Genomic DNA, 17,559 nt, shown 5'->3' with positions numbered 1-17,559 from the left:
TATCTATCCTTGGCCCCCTCCTATTTCTCATCTACATGCTGCCCCTCGGCGACATCATCCGAAAACACGTCAGGTTTCCACATGTTCTGCCCCAGTAACTGTGTCTCTATTGACTGGGTAACACCGTGGGCTCGATTTTCAAATGAAACTCCGGGTGTGTTGGGGGCGATGGTGGGGCAGTGAAAATCAGTAAAATCCCGAGCGGGTAAAGAACCCGGCGCCAACCACTGACTTCCGCGTCTCTCACAGACGCATCTGTGTGCGCGGGGTTCTGGGACCTGGACGTCCCACCGCCAATTAAAGCCACGGTGGGGGGGACGATATTTAAAGAAGCAAATGTACCTCATTGAGATACTTAAAGTACTTTATTTGTTACATGGCAGGTAGTTGCAAACGATTTTCAACTTAGCTGGGCGGCATTCCCACGGCTTCCGATTCGCACCTGGTGAAACCAGGCCTGAAGGGCCGGATCAGGCAAAAAGAAAGGAAATAAATTAAATAAAATAACATTTCACAAAGTAAAAAATAAATAAACCTGCCTTTCAAACAATGTCACCTGCACCCTCCTGCTCCGATATCCGATGTCTCCCTCACCCCAACAAAGTCCCAATGTCCCCCCATCTTTGTGTCCCCTCTGACCTTTGTGTGTCCCCCCCGCCCCCGATCTTTGTGTCCGTCCCCCCCTCCGGCCTTTGTGTCCACCCCTGACCTTTGTGTCCTTCCCCCCCCCCCCCCCCCCCCCCCGGCCTTTGTGTCAGCCCCTGACCTCTGTTCCAGCGCCCGATGACGTCTGTCTCTTTCTCCGTTTCCCCGCCCCCCCCACTCCCCAGCCTGTCAATCAGGCTGGCTGCTGGGCCTCGAAACACAGAAACAGGATTAATGAGCATCAATCAATTAGCTCGCAATCGCGAGTGGAAAGGTAAGTTTTTCTTTATTCGGGTTTCCCCGCGCTGCCCATTGACCCCCTCCTCCCCGCTGCCATCCCAACACCCTTTTAAAATTGATCCAATGTGTTCTTTCCAGGATTATCTGTACATTAATTCCGACACGGGTGCAGGCGGCTCGAGCCGGGAACACGATCCACGCCATGCTGCTGTACCGGCGCAAACTGGACCGCGAGGAGATCCGCCCCGTACGGTATCCTCAGACTCTTCAACACCCCCCCCCCAACCTTCGCTCTCTGCCACCCCCAACCCAGACCTTTCTCTCTCCCCCCCCCCTCCCAACCTTTCTCTCTCTCCCCCCCCCCCCCCCCCCAACTTTCTCTCTCTCAGCCCCCCCCCCCCCCCAACCTTCACTCTCTCCCCCCCCCCCCCCAACCTTTCTCTCTCTCCCCCCCCCCCCCCCAACCCTTTCTCTCTCTCCCCCCCCCCCCAACTTTCTCACTCCCCCGCCCCCAACCTTTCTCTCCCCCCCCCCCCCCCCCCCCCAACCTTTCTCTCCCCCCCCCCCCCCCCAACTTTTCTCTCTCCCCCCCCCCCCCCCAACTTTTCTCTCTTCCCCCCCCCCCAACTTTTCTCTCTTCCCCCCCCCAACTTTTTCTCTCTTCCCCCCCCCCCAACTTTTCTCTCTTCCCCCCCCCAACTTTTCTCTCTCCCCCGCCCCCAACCTTTCGCTCCCCCCCCCCCCCAACTTTTCTCTCTCCCCCCCCCCCCCCAACCTTCTCTCCCCCCCCCCCCCAACCTTTCATCTCTCCCCCCCCCCCCCCAACCTTTCTCTCTCTCCCCCCTCCCCAACTTTTCTCTCTCTTCCCCCCCCCCCCCCAACTTTCTCTCCTCTTCCCCCCCCCCCCCACCTTTCTCTCTCCCCCCCCCCCCCAACTTTTTCTCTCTCCCCCTCCCCCCCCCCAACCTTTCTCTCTCCCCCCCCCCCCCAACCTTCTCTCTCTCCCCCCCCCCCCCCCAACCTTTCTCTCCCCCCCCCCCCCAACCTTTCTCTCTCCCCCCCCCCCCCCCAACCTTTCTCTCTCCCCCCCCCCCCAACCTTTCTCTCTCCCCCCCCCCCCCCAACCTTTCTCTCCCCCCCCCCCCCCCAACCTTTCTCTCTCTCCCCCCCCCCCCCCAACTTTTCTCTTCTCCCCCCCCCCCCCCCCAACCTTTCTCTCTCCCCCCCCCCAACCTTTCTCTCTCTCTCCCCCCCCCCCCCAACCTTTCTCTCTCCCCCTTTCTCTCCTCCCCCCCCTTTCTCTCTCCCTCCCCTTCTCTCTCCCCCCCCCTTCTCTCCTCCCCCCCCTTCTCTCTCCCCCCCCCTTCTCTCTCCCCCCCCCTTCTCTCTCCCCCCCCCCTTCTCTCTCCCCCCCCCCCTTTCTCTCTCCCCCCCCCCTTCTCTCTCCCCCCCGCCTTCTCTCTCCCCCCCCCTTCTCTCTCCCCCCCCCTCTCATCTCACTCCCCCCCATCTCTCACCCCCCCCCATCTCTCTCCCCCCCCCTTTCTCTCTCCCCCCCCCCTTCTCTCTCCCCCCCCTTCTCTCTCCCCCCCCCTTCTCCTCCCCCCCCCCCCTTTCTCTCTCCCCCCCCTCTCTCTCCCCCCCTCCATCCTCACCCCCCCCTTCTCTCTCCCCCCCCCTTCTCTCTCCCCCCCCCTTCTCCTCACCCCCCCCCTTCACTCTCCCCCCCCTTCTCTCTCCCCCCCCCCCCCCTTCTCTCTCCCCCCCCTTTCTCTCTCCCCCCCCCCTTCTCTCTCCCCCCCCTTACTCTCTCCCCCCCCTTTCTCACACCCCCCCCCTTTCTCTCTCCCCCCCCTCTCCTCCCCCCCCTTTCTCTCTCCCCCCCCTTTCTCTCTCCCCCCCCTTTCTCTCTCCCCCCCCCCTTTCTCACCCCCCCCTTTCTCTCCCCCCCCCCTTTCTCTCTCCCCCCCTTTCTCTCTCCCCCCCTTTCTCTCTCCCCCCCCTTTCTCTCTCCCCCCCCCCTTTCTCTCCCCCCCCCTTTCTCTCTCTCTCCCCCCCCCTTTCTCTCTCTCCCCCCCCCCTTTCTCTCTCCCCCCCCCTTTCTCTCTCTCCCCCCCCCTTTCTCTCTCCCCCCCCCCTTTCTCTCTCTCCTCTCTCTCCCCCCCCCTTTCTCTCTCTCCCCCCCCCCTTTCTCTCTCTCCCCCCCCCTTTCTCTCTCTCCCCCCCCCCCTTTCTCTCTCTCCCCCCCCTTTCTCTCTCCCCCCCCCCCTTTCTCTCTCCCCCCCCCCTTTCTCTCTCCCCCCTCCCCCCCCCCTTTCTCTCTCCCCCCCCCCATTCTCTCTCCCCCCCCCCTTTCTCTCTCTCCCCCCCCCCCTTTCTCTCTCCCCCCCCCCTTTCTCTCTCCCCCCCCTTTCTCTCTCCCCCCCCCTTTCTCTCTCCCCCCCCCCTTTCTCTCTTCCCCCCCCTTTCTCTCTTCCCCCCCCTTTCTCTCTCCCCCCCCTTTCTCTCTCCCCCCCCCCCTATCTCTCTCCCCCCCCCCTTTCTCTCTCTCCCCCCCCTATCTCTCTCCCCCCCCCTTCTCTCTCCCCCCCCCTTTCTCTCTCCCCCCCCTTTCTCTCTCCCCCCCCCCCTTTCTCTCTCCCCCCCCCCTTTCTCTCTCCCCCCCCCCCTTTCCTCTCCCCCCCCTTTCTCTCTCCCCCCCCTTTTTCTCTACCCCCCTTTCTCTCTCCCCCCCTTTCTCTCTCCCCCCCCTTTCTCTCTCCCCCCCCTTTCTCTCTCCCCCCCCCCTTTCTCTCTCCCCCCCTTTCTCTCTCCCCCCCTTTCTCTCTCCCCCCCCCTTTCTCTCTCCCCCCCCCCTTTCTCTCTCCCCCCCCCTTTCTCTCTCCCCCCCCCTTTCTCTCTCCCCCCCCCCCTTTCTCTCTCCCCCCCCCCCTTTCTCTCTCTCCCCCCCCCCTTTCTCTCTCCCCCCCCCCCTTTCTCTCTCCTCCCCCCCTTTCTCTCTCCTCCCCCCCTTTCTCTCTCCCCCCCCCCTTTCTCTCTCCTCCCCCCCCCTTTCTCTATCTCCTCCCCCCCCCTTTCTCTCTCCTCCCCCCCCTTTCTCTCTCCCCCCCTTTCTCTCTCCCCCCCCTTTCTCTCTCCCCCCCCTTTCACTCTCCCCCCCTTTCTCTCTCCCCCCCCTTTCTCTCTCCCCCCCCCTTTCTCTCTCCCCCCCCCTTTCTCTCTCCTCCCCCCTTTCTCTCTCCTCCCCCCCCTTTCTCTCTCTCCCCCCTTTCTCTCTCCTCCCCCCCCTTTCTCTCTCCTCCCCCCTTTCTCTCTCCTCCCCCCCTTTCTCTCTCCTCCCCCCCCTTTCTCTCTCCCCCCCCCCCTTTCTCTCTCCTCCCCCCCCTTTCTCTCTCCTCCCCCCCCTTTCTCTCTCCTCCCCCCTTTCTCTCTCCTCCCCCCTTTCTCTCTCCTCCCCCCCTTTCTCTCTCCTCCCCCCCCCTCCCCCCCCCTTTCTCTCTCCTCCCCCCTTTCTCTCTCCTCCCCCTTTCTCTCTCCTCCCCCCCCTTTCTCTCTCCTCCCCCCTTTCTCTCTCCTCCCCCCCCTTTCTCTCTCCTCCCCCCCCTTTCTCTCTCCTCCCCCCCCTTTCTCTCTCTCCTCCCCCCCTTTCTCTCTCCTCCCCCCCTTTCTCTCTCCTCCCCCCCCTTTCTCTCTCCTCCCCCCCCTTTCTCTCTCCTCCCCCCTTTCTCTCTCCCCCCCCCCCCTTTCTCTCTCCCCCCCCCCCCTTTCTCTCTCCTCCCCCCCCTTTCTCTCTCCTCCCCCCCCTTTCTCTCTCCTCCCCCCCCTTCTCTCTCCTCCCCCCCCTTTCTCTCTCCCCCCCCCCCTTTCCTCTCTCCCCCCCCCCCTTTCTCTCTCCCCCCCCCCCCCTTTCTCTCTCCCCCCCCCCCCTTTCTCTCTCCCCCCCCCTTTCTCTCTCCCCCCCCCTTTCTCTCTCTTCCCCCCCCTTTCTCTCTCTTCCCCCCCCCCCTTTCTCTCTCTTCCCCCCCCCCTTTCTCTCTCTTTCCCCCCCCCTTTCTCTCTCTTCCCCCCCCCCCCCCTCCCTTTCTCTAACCACCCCCCCCCCCCCACAACCCCCGTGAGTGTTTGCCACACTGAGAGCTGTGGATTTATTGCTAATTAAAAGGTTGCAATGATCTACAGTGAGCCTGTGCACATTGTTTCTGGTTAGATGCCCTGTGTTGAAGAGTGTACGCAGCTCAGGACTGCAGATGAGTTGCTGGAGGTGGAGCTGGTGCTGTGGGCCTGGGACAGACACGATACTGTATCTCTACTGATGTTAATCCAGATCCTTCACACCGTCACTCAGTAACCTCTTCCCCAGTCCCTTACTGTTGCTGACTATCAAACACTCCCAGGGCAGGTTTAGCTCAGGTTAGATACAGTCTAAAGCTCCCTCTACACTGTCCCATCAAACACTCCCAGGGCAGGTACAGCACGGGGTTAGATACAGAGTAAAGCTCCCTCTACACTGTCCCATCAAACACTCCCAGGGCAGGTAAAGCACGGGTTAGATACAGAGTAAAGCTCCCTCTACACTGTCCCATCAAACACTCCCAGGGCAGGTACAGCACGGGTTAGATACAGAGTAAAGCTCCCTCTACACTGTCCCATCAAACACTCCCGGGGCAGGTACAGCACGGGTTTGATACAGAGTAAAGCTCCCTCTACACTGTCCATCAAACACTCCCAGGGCAGGTACAGCACAGGTTCGATACAGAGTAAAGCTCCCTCTACACTGTCCCATCAAACACTCCCAGGGCAGGTACAGCACAGGTTCGATACAGAGTGAAGAGCAGAAACTGAGTCTGCAGAATGTGAACTGTGAATGCAAGTGTTTAACTTTCCCGATTTCATAATTTTTTTAACCCTGTCTGATTTTTGCTGTCTCCTTTTTCTATGTTTCTTACTCTTTCTCCTTTTCCTCACCCTCCCTTTCTCAAAATTGGAACCTCCCCCCCAATGTCCTTCCCCGTGTGATTGGGGGACGCTGCTGGCGTGACACAGATTCACCTGACGGGATCTGCAGTTCCTCTCTGCTCCGCGCAGTTTGAGTGGCTGTTTAACACGAGCCGCGTCCCCGGCCAGCATTCAGGTAAGAGGGTCACAGCGGGGGAGTGGGCGGGGGATCAACACTAAACACCCATGAACCGCAGTGGGGGGGGGGGCGAGGAACCCGGTGTCCTCGGAGACCCCCTTCCCCCCCCCCCCCACCCTCTCCCCTCCCCACGCCTCGCAAGGCGTTCTCAGCTGATTTCAGCGGCTGAAGACGAGCCCGGGTGAGGACGGTGCTTTTGTTTAATTTGATAATCTCCCGGACCGTGTGAGGATCGGTGCATCCGAATGGGTGGTCCCCCGTGCATCTTGTCACCTCAAATCCTGTTCCTGCGAAGGGACCTGTGAAAATCGCTGTCTTGTTTCTGAGCTGCTTGTTTTGTTTTACCTGTCTGTGTGTCTCTGTTTATAATGTCTCTCCTCCTGTTCTCCCCACCCCACCCCCCCACCCCAGCCTCCTATGATGTGAACTCTATGTGGCTTGTGTGCTCCCTCCATTTCAACCCCCCCCCCCCCCCCACTCTTCTCCACCCACCCAACTAAGTTATAATTTTTTTAATTTACTTTGTGTGTTTTTTGACTCTTTTACTTTTCAGCTTTTGGGTCAAAGTTCAATCCCCATGTGCTCCTCCCAGTACGAGCGTATGTTCAATTCCAGTCGTATTCCGGGTGTAGACACAGGTACAGTTACATCCTGAGCAATCTCTCCTGCTCTTTCACCCCCCTTCAACCTCTGCGCTGCCATTCGCTTTGCTGTTAGAAATGTGAAGGTTAGGATGGGGGGCAGGGGGGAAGGGCAATTGTGGTTCGACAGGTTACCCAGAAACAAATTGGTGTGTGAGACTACCGTGCGCAAGTGTAGGACAGGCATGTGTGTGTGTGTGTGTGTGTGTGTGTGTGAGAGAGAGAGACACTGGCACATGCCCTATGTGTGTGAGACACTGGCACATGCCCTGTGTGTGTGTGAGAGACACTGGCACACGCCGTGTGTGTGTGTGTGTGTGTGTGTGTGTGTGTGTGAGAGAGAGAGACACACTGGCACACGCCGTGTGTGTGTGTGTGTGTGTGTGTGTGTGTGTGTGAGAGACACTGGCACACGCCGTGTGTGTGTGTGTGTGTGTGTGTGTGTGTGTGAGAGAGACACTGGCACACGCCGTGTGTGTGTGTGTGTGTGTGTGTGTGTGTGAGAGACACTGGCACACGCCGTGTGTGTGTGTGTGTGTGTGTGTGTGTGTGTGAGAGACACTGGCACACGCCGTGTGTGTGTGTGTGTGTGTGTGTGTGTGTGAGAGACACTGGCACACGCCGTGTGTGTGTGTGTGTGTGTGTGTGTGTGTGTGTGTGTGACACTGGCACACGCCGTGTGTGTGTGTGTGTGTGTGAGAGACACTGGCACACGCCCCTGTGTGTGTGTGTGTGTGTGTGAGAGAGAGACACTGGCACACGCCCCTGTGTGTGTGTGTGAGAGAGAGACACTGGCACACGCCCCTGTGTGTGTGTGTGAGAGAGAGACACTGGCACACGCCCTGTGTGTGTGTGTGAGAGAGAGACACTGGCACACGCCCTGTGTGTGTGTGTGAGAGAGAGACACTGGCACACGCCCTGTGTGTGTGTGTGAGAGAGAGACACTGGCACACGCCCTGTGTGTGTGTGTGAGAGAGAGACACTGGCACACGCCCTGTGTGTGTGTGTGTGTGTGTGTGAGAGACACTGGCACGTGTGTGACGAACCGGATTCTTTCCCCTCAGTCTGGTTCAGCAAGAACTGATTCGAGTACACCGTAAAGTTCAACACAACTTTAATAGCAGATCTTAGTCTGTAGCTTCAATTCAGATTCCTGAGAGAATCCGAACGATTCTAACAGAATAAGGAGACAAAGACAAAAACTCATACCTTTATACAAATCAATAGGGGTTGGAACATCATTAACACAAGATTCAACACCAATCATAAGCCGGGCACAGGTTGCCATGCGGAGTTACATTATTTCCGGCCAATCATAGATAATCCACGTGCTGACCATGTTGCTGTTAGACATCAAAGGGGATACTTCCTCACCTTCCAACTTGGAATGTTCTTCCCTGTTCCTTCTGTTCCTTATCTCCCAACCTGGAATGTCTTTCAACTTTGGCTAAGCTCGTTACCTATATTGATCTGCCATAAACATGGAGACATTCAGACCAGTCCTTGAATCACATCAAAGACTCTACATTGATAAGACAATGCAGGCCTGCTGACTAAGCAAACATATGGCCCAGCAGGAGGGCCAGGCCACCTGTACCAATCTCAGTTACTAACTAATTAACCCTTTCTAACCATTTTGCATTCTGCTTCTTTGCCACATAGGCATTTTAATATTTTACCAAAAACTGACCACGTAGGGATTCTCGTGTGTGTGCGTGTGTGTGTGTGTGTGTGAGACACACACTGGCACACGCCGTGTGTGTGTGTGTGTGTGTGTGTGTGTGTGAGAGAGAGAGAGAGACACTGGCACATGCCCTGTGCACATATCTGTGTGACACTAGCACGTGTGTGTTTTGTGTGTGTGTGGTGTGTGTGTATGTGCACACATGAGTGACACTGACATGCACCGTGTGTGTGTGGTGTGTGTGTGTATGTGCACACGTGAGTGACACTGGCATGCACCCTGTGTTTGTGTGTGAGACACTGACATGCACCGTGTGTTTTGTGTGTATGTGGTGTGTGTGTATGTGCACACGTGAGTGACACTGGCATGCACCCTGTGTTTGTGTGTGAGACACTGACATGCACCGTGTGTTTGTGTGTGTTTGTGTGTGTTTGTGTGTGTGACACACTCTGTAAGACTAGCCTGCACCCCTGTGAGACTAGATACGCAGTAAACTCCCTCTAAGTGCTCCCAAGTGCAGCCCATAATCTGAACAGCTCTTGGTGGCGTAGTGTGATGTTTCCGTTTCGATTTGCCTCCCACCGGTGCTTGCGCCATGTTTGAGTGACACAGACTACCCGATCAGTCTGTGTTGGTGTTGCCCTGTGACCTCTCACCTGGTGTTGCCCTGTGACCTCTCACTTGGCCCCGGACGAGGCGGTCTAAGGGGTAGTTTGTAGATTGGACCCCAGTGTAATCTCTGTCCTCCGCCCGGGGTGAGGAGGGGCCATGTCTCTTGTGGACGGATTGTGGGAAGGGACACCCTCCAATCAGATTTTGCCATAAGAATGCATTCGGCCACATGCATTTTAAAGTCGTTGAAATGTCGCACAAGAACCCTTTTCAAACGTCTTACCCAACGCACACTGAGGGGACGATCCCCTCTGCAGACATTACTACACCCAAGTCTTCCACCGGTCACTGCGCACGTCTTCACCTGTGTGTGGATGTCACCCCTTGCTTGCCCTCCCCTCCCCAGTTCCTCCGTTCATTGGGCGTTTAGAAAGCTGGCTTCTGCGGAGACACTGGTGACTGGGAGTCGGTCCTGAGTGCTTTGCTAACCGCAGCTCTGTGTCTGTCCGTGTCTTGTCTGTTTAAAATTGAACCCTCTGTTCAAGCGCAGGAGCAAGAGTTTGTGGTCATTTTCTAGATGTTCCCCCCGCCCCACCACCCCCCCCACCACCCGCCATTGGTAAATGCCTGTCGAGGTTTCTCGTTAGCCTTTTGTGTACCTCTCTCTGACATGTCCCTCCTCGCACACAGACACCCTACAGCACCTGAAGGACAGCAAGCACATCGCGGTGTACCACAGGGGCCGATACTTCAAGGTCTGGCTCTACCACAGCGGCAGGCTGCTCAAACCCTGTGAAATTCAGCTGCAGGTACAGAAGATCCTGGACGACCCATCGCTGCCCCAGGCCGGAGAGGAAAAGCTGGCAGCTCTCACTGCCGGGGACAGGTGAGGCCTGTCTAACACAGGATTACTGACCCGTGCCTCCCATTCCACCGTCGCCAGGGGCTGAGGAACGAATGTTGGCCCAGACGCCGGGAGAACTGGGGCCTCTGTTTAACACCTCACTCGAAGGACAGAACCTCTGACGATGCAGCACTCCTTCAGGACTGCACGCAGAGGGTAGTGGAGCCCCCCCCTCCCCAAAAGGCTATGGATTCTGGGTCCATTGAAATCCTCAAGACAGAGATGGATAGATTTTTATTAGTTAAAGGTATCCAGGGATATGGATCAAAGACGGGGAAATGGAGGCACAGATCAGCCATGATCGAATTGAGTGGCAGAACAGGCTGGAGGGGTTGAATGGCCTCCTCGTGTTCCTTTGAAGTATCAGCCTAGATCAAGTCCTTTTTCTTTATTCTTGATTTATGGTCAGCTGTTGGCCAGACTGGGTAGGGATGGCAGCTCCCCTCCATGAAGGGGATTAGCGGCCCTAGTGGGTTTTATAACAATCCAGCAGATTTCACGGTCATTCAAGTGCCAGCACCCAAATGACCAGGTTTATTGAATTTCAGCACTTCCCACGGTGCGATCTGAACCCTCAGCCTCTGGGTTGTTCTGACTGCTGGACAGGGACTCGAACCCACAACCCTCTGATTCTCAGGTGGCATTGCTGCCACTGAGCCAAGCTAATGTCCAACAGGAGTGCTTGGTGACGTTGACCTGGTTACACTATAACAGTGACTACACTTGGCCGTGAAGCACTCTGGGGTCAGGAAAGGTGCTGTATAAATGCAGCTTCTTTCTTTGTTACCAGAAGGAGCTTCTGTCATAATCATGTATTTTTTCCCACGCCTGTGCCACACATTCCCGCACCTCGGCTGATTCCCACTCCCAGGGCCTCTGCCGATGGGACTGCGCCTTGTCTGTACCGTGTCCTGCCTGCCACACCTTGCTCTGGTGTAATCAGGGGCCCTGTTGTTAGTGGTGCTCGTGATCAGTGATGAACTGGATCCTGTGGGCGAGAAGCCAGTTAATCAGATGCATTTGGCCGTTAAGCAGGAAGGGCACCTGGCGTTATATAGGGCGGTTTACATCCCTTTTATTGCGATGTAGTATGTTGATAACTTGTTTACAGTGGCCGTGGTGTGTACTGTAAGATTAGCTTATTGTACCCTGTGCTGTTTAGTGCAGTTAGTTTCCAGAATGCAGTTAAGATTACTCAAGACATCAAGGACACCCTCACTCTCCTCGCGCGTCAGTATCCGTCCCTGTCAACCGTTTGCTGTGTCTTTTCCATCCTGTTGCTCTAGAGTGCCCTGGGCCAAAGCTCGTAGTTCCTTCTTCACCCAAGGAAGGAACAAGCTGTCCCTGGAGGCAATCGAGAAGGCGGCATTCTTTGTGACCTTGGACGATACCGAGCAGGGATTCAGGAAGGAAGACCCAGTGGCTTCGCTGGATAACTACGCTAAATCTTTGCTTCATGGCAAGTGCTACGACAGGTGTGTGACTGGACAGGGTGGGGGGGCAGGTGGACCTGGTGGGTGGGCAGATTGGGGAGGGTGGGTGGTTTGGGGGGTTGGTGGTGGTGGGGGTGGGGGGGGTGGATGGAGTACTGGGGGGGTGGGGAGGGTCGGGGTGGTGGGTTGGGCAGGTGTGGGAGGGTGGGTGCAGGTGGATGGACTCTGTACGATGTTTCAGAAATCCTTTCTCTTTTTACAGGTGGTTCGACAAGTCTTTAAGTTTTATAATTTTCAAGAATGGTAAAGTTGGTCTAAATGCTGAGCACTCATGGGCAGACGCGCCCATCATCGGCCATTTGTGGGAGGTAGGGTCACCATTGCTTTTGTTCTGGCGTAGACTGAGTTTAAAACAGCAAAAGACGTTACTTCAATATGAACTGTGGTAGTGAGTCACCCAACACCCACCCCCTCCCAGTGTAGCATGATACGGGTGTGTCCCCTGGCCCCCAATTGCTCAGTCGCTAATCTCCGCTGCACCATGGCGCTGTGCAGGCAGGTAGGGGCGAGGAGTCAGCCACTTACTGACTGGGCAGTTGGCTCTTCAGCAGTCCAGAGATGGCCGTTCTAGAGTGTGTGGCAGGTCCCCCCCCCCCCCTCCGAGTCTGTACAAGAGGATTGTTGTGAAATGCACCTCCAGTTAACACACTTATTTTGAAATGCTTTGTGCGAACCCCCCCAAATTTGATGCCTGAAGTCTACAATGTGATGGATATTCCATCTGCTCTTGGAGTCTGCAATGTGGAGGGTGGGATATGAGGAGTTACGATCTGCAGACAGTCCACAAAGATATGTAAGAATAACAATGCAGTAATTCTGGGTTATCTTAACTATCTCAAGATAGACTGGAATAAAGGTCTCGCACGTGGTCAAAGTGGGGACATTTTTGGGTTTTATAAATAAGGGCACGAGTACAATGATAAATTTGTAGAAAGCATTGGTTAGCGTACCTTGTACAGATTTGGGTGACATTAAACTCAGTGAGCACACAGCATAGATTCACCAGGATGATTCCAGGGATGGGAACCTAGTTATGAGAATGGACTCGCAACACTGGGACTATTTCCACTGGAGCAGAGTAGGCTGAGAGGGGGTTTAATCAAGGTTTATTAAATCTGTGAAAGGGTTTGATGGTCACTGGTGAGGAGTCATCAATTCAAAACAGTCACGAAGAAAGTGAGGAGAGGTTGGGAGATGTGACTTTGCTCAATGAGTTACTGGAGAATGAAATGCTTTTGCCACAGGGAGTGGTTGAAACGGAGACCAATGTACCTTGATAGGAAAAAGTGGGCCAAACAGTTGAATCAGAGGAAGACACACGGGGAGATAGCAGGCCGTAGGGATTAGCTTTAGATTACTTTGGAAAAGAGCCAGCACAGACACAATGGGTCGAATGGTGGCCTCCTGTGCTTTGAACCTGTGCAGCGTCTGCAGAGCTGTGTGTCTGCGGTACTCACCAACTGCCACTAGATAGCACAGGTTCGCTGGGCTATCCCAGAATAGCGCCTTCTGACTCCGAGGCCAGAAATGCTGCTACTGAGTGAAGGCTGAACCGAAGCTGACTCACTGCAGAAGGTGGAAAGCAGAGAGGACCTAACATGCCTTCGATGCGTGACCATAAACGGCCCAAAGTTATTGCATTGTCGGTTTTATTTGTGCGAAGCTCGTTTATTGTGAATTCTGTAAATCTCGGAGCTGCCTGCTTCCGTGAATAGTGACGGGAAGCCAGATGGTGGGTCTGCTCGGCTGCTGGCTTCTGGCCCGCCCGCCTGCCTGCCCCCCCCCGAGCGGCCTTAGCCGGATCTCCTTCGCGCGTTGCTTCTCTCCAGCTGGAATTGAGGACGGGCAGCCGCCAGATTTGTTTCAGCGTGCGTTTCTTTCTCCTGTCGGCAATCCGCCTTCCAGCCTTCTCACACGGGTTCGAGGCTCGGGAGGAGGGCGAGGGCCTCACGCAGGGCACGGGCGCTGTTAACGTCTTCACGTGTCTTCCCGTAGTACGTCTTGGCCACCGACCAGTTCCAGCTCGGATACACGGAGGAGGGGCACTGTAAAGGAGAGCCCAACCCCAGGATCCCTCCGCCCCAGCGCCTGCAGTGGGAGATCGGAGAGCCGGTGAGTTTCCTGTTGATTGTCAAGTGACTGGGGTGAAGGTTGAAGCAGTGCCCCTGACTGACTGACTGACTGACTGACACCAGCCACATCGGGTAACCGCCCTGCTGTGCCAACGCAGCCTGTTGGCCTGGCACTGGCTATGTTTCTGGCTGAGGCTGAGCACTTACCATGGTGCGGCACTGGCCGCAGACTGCCCAGGCGTCTCCGGGGTTAGCGTAGGCCTGGAAATTCGTTGAGCACGCTCTCCCTCGTGTTCTTCTCCTGACGATTGATTCTGGTCGCGCCCTCGGAAAGCATCTCGTCACTCGGGCTGACCGCGCGCGTCAAGCTGAATATAGAAGCTGAGCTTCTAAATTGTTCCACCACCCAGAACTCTGTGTTCCCTGAGTTGGTTTGCAGCCCGTTGCATTGCGCCAGCTGCAAGGATATAGAATGTTGCTTTTCGAATGGACAAGTTGTTCCTAAATCAGCAGTGAGATACACGGGCCCCGACGTGCGGTGTTGGTTGGTGTGGGTGATCTCCCTCCTCCCTCTCTCAGCACAGGGTCCCCAGTTCTACTAGGTTCTTGCTGACTGGCCTCTCCTCTTGTTTTCCTGTGCCCTCTCTAGTGTCAAGAAGTCATCAGGCAGTCTCTGAGTGTCGCCCAGCAACTTGCGGATGATGTCGACTTTCACTCCTTCCCGTTTGACAACTTTGGGAAGGGCCTGATCAAGAGGTGCAGGACCAGCCCCGATGCCTTTGTTCAGATGGCGCTACAGTTGGCACATTACTGGGTACAGTCTCCCTTCACCAACACTCCCTCCGTAACTGACCAGAGCCCCGATCGGAAGTACCCCCTGAGCAGAGAGATGTCTGGCTGCAGCTAGTTAGATTGTGAAAAGGAGGGAGAATTGGCCCGAGAAAATGTTAAAAGGGATTATGAGCTTTAAACAGAGGGGCCTTGGGTGTAAAAGCAAGCACAGTTCGGGCTTTGCGTGCAGTTCTGGGCACCCAGTCATGTAAAGATCCACTGGAACAATTTCCGAGGTTACAGATTGAAGGGAAGCTGGTAAGATTGGGGTTTTCTTCACCGCAAGATTGGCACCCACTAGAGATTGTTTTAAAAGTAAGAAAGGTATCAGGAGGGTGAAGAGGGAAAGATTGTTATCAGTGGTTGGGGATAAGGGGCACAGACTCAGAATTGTCATTCGAAGCATGAAGAGGGAGGTTGGAGGCTGATCGACCATGGAATGCTTCACCACATGTAGCTACTGAAGCCAAGACTGTATCGACACTTAAAAGGCAATTGGATCAGTATTTGAAGAGGAAGATGAGAGCGTTCGGGGGAATGGGATTAAAGTAGATTGCTACAGTAGAAGAGCTAGCACTGGCTTGGCTGCGATGAGCCAAATGGTCTCGGTGTGTGCTGTAAACTGTACAGCTTCTCAGTAGCTTCGTGAGTTTGATGACTGGCATCTTTCAAACGCCGCCTGCCTTTTATTCCAGCAGCCTAATCCCGGTGTGTTCTTTTATTAGGACAAAGGTAAATTCTGTCTAACATACGAGGCCTCCATGACCCGCCTATTCAGAGAGGGTCGCACAGAGACCGTCCGCTCCTGCACCAGTCAGTCCACCGAGTTCGTGCTGTCCATGATGGATTCCACTCAGACGGTAAACATCTCTCGTTTTCCTTCAGGACTAGAACTTTGTTCACGCGGTCTCCGTAGAAACCATCTTCCTGTAGGCCGTGCCCTCTCTGGGGTCAGGGAGCACTGGGAATGCAGCGAGCGCTGAGAGGGCCTCTTCGGATCTGGAAGTGAGGTTTGAGGATAGGGGCCCTGGGGTCCAGTGGGATGGAGGAAGAGGGTTTGGAGTGTGTCGGGCCAGACGGGTCAGTATTGGGGGATGTTGGGATTTGGCGTTTGGATGGGGACCATAGATGATCAGGAAGAGGGCTCATGATAATGTTTTTTTTATTCGTTCATGGGATGTGGGCGTCGCTGGCGGGGCCGGCATTTATTGCCCATCCCTAATTGCCCTTGAGAAGGTGGTGGTGAGCCGCCTTCTTGAACCGCTGCAGTCCATGTGGTGAAGGTTCTCCCACAGTGCTGTTAGGAAGGGAGTTCCAGGATTTTGACCCAGCGATGGTGAAGGAATGGCGATATATTTCCAAGTCGGGATGGTGTGTGACTTGGAGGGGAACGTGCAGGTGGTGTTGTTCCCATGTGCCTGCTGCCCTTGTCCTTCTAGGTGGTAGAGGTCGCGGTTTTGGGAGGTGCTGTCGAAGAAGCCTTGGCGAGTTGCTGCAGTGCATCCTGTGGATGGTACACACTGCAGCCACAGTGCGCCGATGGTGAAGGGAGTGAATGTTTAGGGTGGTGGATGGGGTGCCAATCAAGCGGGCTGCTTTGTCCTGGGACCCATCCTGTCATTGGCCCCTCTCGAACTATTAGCCCCCGCACCCTGACCGCGTTCCTGCCTGTCGGCCTCCTCCCACTCACCCATTCGCAGCCCTCAGTTATACCCTATCCCCCACCACCAGTTTGCCCACCATCAATTGATCCCTGTCTCTATGTTCCTGCCTTCAATTTTGTGCTGCTTAAAATTAGTGGAAAATCGCGGGCTGGGACGTGTAATTTCCTGATATACACTTGAGAGTGCGCCATGAGTACAGAAACAGAAAGACTGGTGCATTGATGTGGAGTTTGCTGATGTACACTGGCCTTCATAAAGATAAATTGCTGTAAACAGGAACAATTAGCTCACAAAATGCCCAAAGTTCATAGTTTGAAAGCCCCAGAAGGAAAGACTTTTTAATTGAACTTCAACAGCAATAAAACAGCCACCTATTCTCTATAAATAATTTGCTTTCTTTTCTAACCGTAAAAAAAGAAATGATGACGCATGCTGATGTTTACCTATGTTAATAAATTGAGAAAAACAGTCGTGACCCATCCTCACAGAACGAGATGGCCTTCCACCTTGGCACTTGTGGTGATGGACAGGTTGCATGCTGGCAGATTTTGCAAACTGCACGTGCTCAGAATGCACAGATACGATTCAAACCATTGAGAGGAAAATATCCCGTCGAAGCCCAGGCTTTTGAGAGGCCAAAATCTTCAAGTAAAAACATCAGTGAGGATATTCACTGGGTGAATTTAATCGTGTTATTGTGAAATATGTAACTTTTTGAATTTTGGACATTATAAATTTGTTAGTGAGGAAAAATGGTGCAGATTTATTTATTTTTTTGAAAAGGCATTTTGAGTGATTTGCAATTTGTTTCATCAACACAGGGAAATTCAATTGTAAATGCTCATGACTGGCGCCGGCATCGACCGTCACCTCTTCTCAGTGTTAAATATCGACATAGGTGTGTGACAAAAAAGTGTGACAACCGGAAATGCAAGTCTGCATAAGATGTTTAATATCTAGGTAGATTCTCGATAGCCGAGTGGTCAGACACACTGCGGAATTGAGTTTAGTGTCCTTGTGTGCAAGTGACAACTGTGCTCAAAACTGAACGGGGCGCAGTGGAGAAATGAATTTCAGATGGGATTGTCCGTTTTAAATTGTAGATCGTGCTCTGATCGGAATCTAAGACCTCTGTGACTGGGGTTAGGGGAAACGTTTACACGGTCTGTGTACCTGACTGAATCACTCCAACATGATCCCCAGCATTACATCCAGGGCTGAGGCAACAGTGAGTGTCCACTGGCTCGATGTCCTGTTGGAGATTATAATGGGATGATTCAGTCAAGTACGTCTGTCGGGGTCAAGGAATCCTGATGTATTGAATGGCACATCGCCTCCAGTGACATCATGATGTTGCGACCAGTGACCTGGCAGGTGGAAGAGTCGCGTTGTGGGTGAGTTGCGATGTCACGGGGACTTGGCGAGCTGCCTCATTCCTTCTCTCTCTCTCTCTCTCTCTCTCTCTCTCTCCAAACCTCAGAGTGAACAGAAGCTCAAGTTCTTCAAGATAGCGGCGGAGAAACACCAGAGCATGTACCGTCACGCCATGACTGGCGCCGGCATCGACCGTCACCTCTTCTGCCTCTACGTGGTGTCCAAGTACTTGGGAGTGGACTCTCCGTTCCTCAAAGAGGCAGGT

The 17,559-nt window shown here is 54.9% G+C and overlaps 1 protein-coding gene across 2 annotated transcripts in view; it reads left to right on the top strand.

The window, feature by feature from the left end:
* LOC137327806 (carnitine O-palmitoyltransferase 1, liver isoform-like) overlaps positions 1 to 17,559 on the top strand; it is a 273,112-nt gene that overhangs the window by 243,712 nt on the left and 11,841 nt on the right. The window contains exons 2-10 of one of the 2 annotated variants that reach the window (XM_067993625.1): positions 1,045 to 1,132; positions 5,929 to 6,016; positions 9,647 to 9,842; positions 11,147 to 11,335; positions 11,556 to 11,661; positions 13,349 to 13,465; positions 14,075 to 14,239; positions 14,982 to 15,116; positions 17,401 to 17,553. In XM_067993625.1, coding sequence (XP_067849726.1) covers positions 1,088 to 1,132; positions 5,929 to 6,016; positions 9,647 to 9,842; positions 11,147 to 11,335; positions 11,556 to 11,661; positions 13,349 to 13,465; positions 14,075 to 14,239; positions 14,982 to 15,116; positions 17,401 to 17,553 — 1,194 coding nt within the window. In that variant the 5' untranslated portion in view covers positions 1,045 to 1,087. Of the gene's footprint in view, positions 1 to 1,027; positions 1,133 to 5,928; positions 6,017 to 6,572; positions 6,658 to 9,646; positions 9,843 to 11,146; positions 11,336 to 11,555; positions 11,662 to 13,348; positions 13,466 to 14,074; positions 14,240 to 14,981; positions 15,117 to 17,400; positions 17,554 to 17,559 lie in introns of those variants that run through there. The other variant, XM_067993626.1, reaches the window with a different exon arrangement.

This window comes from Heptranchias perlo, chromosome 12 (genome assembly GCF_035084215.1).
Source record: "Heptranchias perlo isolate sHepPer1 chromosome 12, sHepPer1.hap1, whole genome shotgun sequence".
Lineage (NCBI taxonomy): Eukaryota > Metazoa > Chordata > Chondrichthyes > Hexanchiformes > Hexanchidae > Heptranchias > Heptranchias perlo.
Note: the sequence above shows the minus strand (reverse complement) of the source record. Positions and strands in the feature narration are given on the sequence as shown.